At 62.1% G+C, this 5,432-nt stretch overlaps 1 protein-coding gene across 1 annotated transcript in view; it reads right to left on the minus strand.

The window, feature by feature from the left end:
* INPPL1 (inositol polyphosphate phosphatase-like 1) overlaps positions 1–5,115 on the minus strand; it is a 9,156-nt gene extending 4,041 nt beyond the window's left edge. The window contains exons 1-12 of the mRNA XM_010192435.1: positions 4,979–5,115; positions 3,967–4,030; positions 3,098–3,236; positions 2,668–2,839; positions 2,408–2,548; positions 2,220–2,307; positions 1,810–1,896; positions 1,425–1,532; positions 1,219–1,333; positions 964–1,070; positions 644–746; positions 17–213 (exon numbers count right to left, since the gene is read on the minus strand). Of these exons, the coding sequence (XP_010190737.1) occupies positions 17–213; positions 644–746; positions 964–1,070; positions 1,219–1,333; positions 1,425–1,532; positions 1,810–1,896; positions 2,220–2,307; positions 2,408–2,548; positions 2,668–2,839; positions 3,098–3,236; positions 3,967–4,030; positions 4,979–5,115 (1,458 nt within the window). The remainder of the gene's footprint in view (positions 1–16; positions 214–643; positions 747–963; positions 1,071–1,218; positions 1,334–1,424; positions 1,533–1,809; positions 1,897–2,219; positions 2,308–2,407; positions 2,549–2,667; positions 2,840–3,097; positions 3,237–3,966; positions 4,031–4,978) is intronic.
* Between the last annotated feature and the right edge of the window lie 317 nt (positions 5,116–5,432).

The raw sequence follows: 5,432 nt of genomic DNA on the forward strand, positions 1-5,432 counted from the left end.
TCCCCCCTGCCATTACCACGCGGTAGTCGATGGCCATCAGGGTCTTCAGAGATGCGCGGAGGAACTCGACCCATTCGCGGTCGCCCAGGGAGTTCTCCTGGGTGCCAATAACGTAGATGTCGTGGGGGATGCAGGCAGTGGTCTCATCCTGCGTGCACCCCAAGCCCCTCGAGGTTAGCCAGGAGGCAAGGGAGCGGGGTGGCGGCGTGCTGCCTGCGAGCAGGGGACAGTGGATCACCACGGGGGAGCAGCACCTGGAGGGGCTGCCCCCATGCTCCTCGAGCTGCTCTCCAACCCCAGACCCTATACATCTCCAGGAGCTGCTGGGGATGGAAGCATCATGCCAGTCCTGTGGTCCACCCCCACACATCCCACATTGGGGCTTGGATTTACTGCTACCACCTGAAAACCACCCAGAAGCCCAGCTCCTCCATTTCCCTGACAGCCACTGAGTGAATGGATCACAACGGGACAAACCCAAAAGCAGCCAGGCTGGGGTCTTCTCCAGCCTTCTGCACCCACTGAGGAGCAGCTCAGACCTCAGGTTTTCTGGGGAAGCTCACTGACCTCCCAAAACCCACCGGGGCTCCTGAAGAGCCGTGACAGCCTCCCAGGACAATGTGACCTTATCCTGGCTCCTTACCCATGTTCCATGTCCCAACGTACACCGAGATGATGTCAGGCTCATCCAGGTTGGAGTGCTGGATCTTCATCAGCTGCAGCAGCTGGCAAAAGGCCTCTCGCTTCTGTGGGATGATATGGGTGTCTTAGGGGCCCAAACTGTAGCCAGGAGCCCCAGCACCCTAGAAGGTGCCAGTGGTGGGATCAGGGGACATCACACCCAGGTGTAGAAGCTGGCTCACAGGGGTGGTCTTAACCCTGAGACCACCCATTTGCTGTATCCCTACATAAGGGCTCTGTATTCCCCCAGGTCACCCAGCAAGCACAGGTGGTGGCACTTACCCGCGCACTGGGGAAGATGAAGTCTCTGCTCAGGTTCTTCTGTGACTCCCGGTCGTACATCAGCCTCACCTTGCTCTGCACGCTCTGGTATTTGATCAGCTGCACAACTGAATGATGGGTGTGAGGGGGACAATGATGGCATCCCCACCCCCACACATGGAGAGTCAAAGTGTAGACAGGTCTGCAGCCCATCACCCTGGTATCAGGCCTGTGCCAGGGAATCCCACAGCCAGTGGGGGGTCAGCAGCCGCTTACTTTTGTCCTGCGGAATGGTCTCCTCTGGGGACCCGCTGCCCCTTTTGGTGATGGCCACTGTGCCTGACTCCACGTCCACCATCAGGGTTGCCCGCTGCGACTTGCCCATCTTTACCTGTGCACAGGTATGTGGTTCCCCAGTTGGCCCCACACCTGCCCTGTCCCAACAGTGACATGGGGGTCCCACCATGACATCCTGCCCTCACCTCGAAGCTCTGCACGGCCATGGGTTTGGCAGTTGGTGGTGGGGCCGCCGTCACGCTGGGCAGTGCCAGGTTGTGCCTTGCCACCGTCTCCTGCAGAGACTTCAGCACCTGCTAGAAAGACGGCACTGGTCTGGGGGCACCAGGCTAACTGGGAGTACTGGGCACCCTGTGCCAGCCCATCCTGCCCGGAGGGGCACTCCAGGGCTGTGCCACCCCCAGCAGGGTGCTTTGCTGGAGGGTTTAATTTAGATTAGGGGTTTGCTGGAGCAGAGCAAGGTTCCCCATCCCAGGCCACCAGTGGAGCTGGGCAATGGCTGTGGTGGCTGTGCCATGCCCTGCAACCAGCCGGGCTTCCCCAGCCTGGTATTGTGGCAGAAGCAGGCACCTTCTTCTCCAGTGAAGCAAGGAGATTGTTGACAGTAGATATCTTGTTGAGGAGCAGCTCAAGGTCTGGATCACTGGTCAGGAGACTCTGAGGGGAAGTATGGACATTTTTGGAGCAGTGCAGTGCTGCAAAGCACTGCTGCACCCCAAGACGTGAGGGTCCCTGAGGTCTGGCAGAGGAGGCAGCTTCCCCAACTGCTGTGTCCTGGACTGGGTACAGGAACAAGTCCTCGCTTGTCCTCAGGGCACAGGGAGCCAGGTCCCCTCTGCACACACAGCACCCAGGGACCACCAGCACCCTTTGGGCACCAAAACTGCCCCAACTGCCTCCCCACAGACCAGCTGCACCCAGTCATGCACTACGAGGCACCCACAAGTGGCTGGGGGCTCTAGGGGCTCAGGGGGGCTCACCTGCTCCCTGGCCAGGCTGCGAGGGGACATGGGGGGGTCAAACACCCTGGCCAATGTCTCCAGACCTGCCAGCGTGAAGTCGATCTGACTGCAGAGGAGAGGAGTGGGTGAGAGCCAGCGAGGGCATCTCCCAAGCCACCATGAAGGGGATGAGGACAAGGTAGGTGGCCTTGGGGGCTGTCACTTGCCTGTGCAGCGGCCGGCAGGCGGTGACAAGCGCGGTGCTGAGATGACGCAGCTGCGGGTGGCCATGGCGCAGCGCCTCCAGGTCCAGCTGCAGGTGGTGGTTCAGGTACTCGGCCATGAAGCCCATGAAGTCACTGGCCGGGCTGCAAGGGCAGGGGGACATCTTTGGGAAGATCCCCTTCCCAGGTATGCCACCATGGCGAGGGAGGGGTGGCTGTGCCCACCCCATCGGTCCCACCCAGGGTGGGCAGGGGCACATTACCTGCTGTGGGCCTGCTCCTGCAGCCTCTGGTGCAGCTGCTGCGAGATGTGGGGCTGGCTGGCGATGGGAGCACTAAGCCATGCGTCTGTCCCGGCTCCTCCAGCCAGGATTGCGCTTGCCACGTGCCCACTGTCTCGGCCGTCCTCCCCATCCGTGGGCCGAGGACTTTCGGCTCAGCGGGACACCCTCCTTGCCCCAGTGCAGCCCCTGCCTCTCCCTGCCTGGCTTACCCGAGTCCTCATCGGCTGTCTGCCTGGCTCGGTGCACAGGGTAGAGCAGGGGTGTCACCCCCGGCTCCTCCAGCCAGGATTGCGCTTGCCACGTGCCCACTGTCTCGGCCGTCCTCCCCATCTGTGGGCAGAGGACTTTCGGCTCAGCGGGACACCCTCCTTGCCCCAGTGCAGCCCCTGCCTCTCCCTGCCTGGCTTACCCGAGTCCTCATCGGCTGTCTGCCTGGCTCGGTGCACAGGGTAGAGCAGGGGTGTCACCAGACCGTTGTTGGGCTGCTGGTAGGCACTGATCAGGTCTGGGAGGGTGCGGAAGCATTTGGCTTGGATGCCTTGAATGGTCTGGGGAGGCAGAGGAGGGGAAGACCCATCATGTTCACCCCCCTCTGCTGGCTTCATGTGCTGGGAGATACCAGTCTGCCTTGTCAGGTGGGTCTGTCTGCTAAAATGTGGCCACGACGAGCTGGAAGTCCCAGCTGGACATTGGCCCCATGGGGAGCTCCCCTTGCAGGGCAGCAGCGCAAGGAGAGAATCATGGAGACGTCTGCCTGGTGCAGCAGATGGGGATGCTCTCTAGGGAACCTTGGGATGCTCTTTTTAAGGGCTAGAAAGGGCAGCTGCAGAGAGCTGGGTACCAGGAGAAACCGTGAAGTGACACCAAAGAGAAGTGAGGCCAAGCTGGTGGCCAGGATAGACACTACAGGGACAGGCATTGTGGGGACCATGGCTGTGTGGCCAAGCTGGGGCAAGTGACAGTGGCCGAAAGGGGTCAAGTGTTTTGCTGGTGACAGCCAAGGGACTGGAGTGGAGGCCACTTTCCCAGGCAGCCCTGTGCTGAAGAGTTGGCTGCAAAGCACTTGCATCCTGCCATCAGCTCGTGCAAAAAGCAAACAGCACCGCTCTACGTTCTGGGGAGGGCAGGCAGACGCCACCTCTCCGGGTGCTGCGCGGGGGAGGTCCCCTTGCACCTGCATCCTGCCCGTGCCCCAGATCGCACCCAGTGCAGCTTTAGCCAGGGCAGGGAGAGCACCCTGGTGACACCCAGCCTGTGGGCACCCGCTGCTGCACCCACCTGCACAGAGAGCAGGCCCTCATCATCTGGGAGGATGCGGTAGGTGTGGACGTGCCGCTGGAACCTGGGAGAGAGCAGATGAGGGTCCCCCAACGTGCCCCCACACGACCGTGCTCCCCATGTCTCTGACAGCACAGTTGTACTCAGTCCGAGGCCACTGCAGCATCCCTGCCCATGCCACCATCCCCCCTGGCATCGGCCTGGCCTCCACCTCAGTGCTGGGATGAAGTCGGGGGTGCCTGCCGGCTGAGCCCTGCAGCGTGCCCCGTGGCCCCCATGCCCTTCAGCACCATGTGTTTGCAATTTGTCCCACATGCTGGGCCAGGCCAGCCTTAGGAAAGAGGGGGGGCATCCTGCCAAAGCCGCTGAGGCGCCGCCCAACACGCTCCCCGCTGCAGACATGTCGGCTGCAGCAAGGGTGCAGGCAGCAAGGAAGGGTGCAGGAAGGGTGCAGGCAGCCACAGCAGCAGTAGTCGTGGGGGCTGTAATTCCAGGCCCAGGCATGGAGATGGCGAGGGGCCCCGTGGGCCACAAGGGATGCAGCCTTGAATTCCCAGCATGGGAGATGTTAACAGTGGGCATTGCAGTCCGGATGCAGCTGCGTTGGGGGTTGGAGGGAGAGGGGATGTTTGTTTTTGCAGAGGGCGGGTGATGCGAGTCAGCCTCTCCCTCTCCCGTGCTTGGGGCTGGGCTGGTGGGCAGCCCTAACGGGCTCGGGGTGCTGCTCCCCATGAGCACTGAGCCCCTGCAGCACTGGATTTCAGGTTCTTCCTTCAGCGGCCCTGATGCTGGGCAGAGCTGCTGGCCTAGGCTTCTAAGGACATGGGGTTCTCCCCTGGTCTGAGTTGGGGTGTCAGAGAGCTGGCACCCCACTGGCATCCCTGTAGAAGGCTTTTCCATGAGGTTTTGGCAGTACCAGAAGCAGCATGCCCAGAGCAGGAAGAGGAACAGAGGGACCCTGGTAAGAGATGAGAGAGAGAAGCCACAAGCAGAAGCCAGGCAGGTGACTCACAGGAGGCAAAGGGCATAGGCCCCTGAGACCGACTCGCTGTCCCGCACCAGGAAGCAGCCGTCCCGCCCAGCCTTGGCCAGCAGCTCCTCCGCCACCACCCGGCTGATGTCCCGGTGGTACCAGCTTGCTGCCGCCATCCTCTGAAACAGTGGGACACCAGCTGCGCTGCGTCCCCGTCCCAGCCTCGCATCGGGGCTCAGCAGCGGATGCTGCTCCTCAACTGGTCTGTGGGGTCAGTTAGGGAAGGTGAAGGTGAGGGTGGCGTGGGGGGACCAGCCCCCCGGTACCTAAGCAGGTGCTGGCTGGAGGTCCCAGTGGTGACGTGCAGTCACCGAGGTCATGTTCATGGGGACAGAGTGCCCTGTGGCCAGGCAGTGTGGCAGGAGCAGGACCAGGGGAGTGGTTGGGGGAAGCTGGGGGTCTGGATGCTCCTCATAACAGGAGGCCCCAGCCT

The sequence above is a fragment of the Mesitornis unicolor genome, unplaced genomic scaffold (assembly GCF_000695765.1).
Source record: "Mesitornis unicolor isolate BGI_N332 unplaced genomic scaffold, ASM69576v1 scaffold21449, whole genome shotgun sequence".
NCBI lineage: Eukaryota > Metazoa > Chordata > Aves > Mesitornithiformes > Mesitornithidae > Mesitornis > Mesitornis unicolor.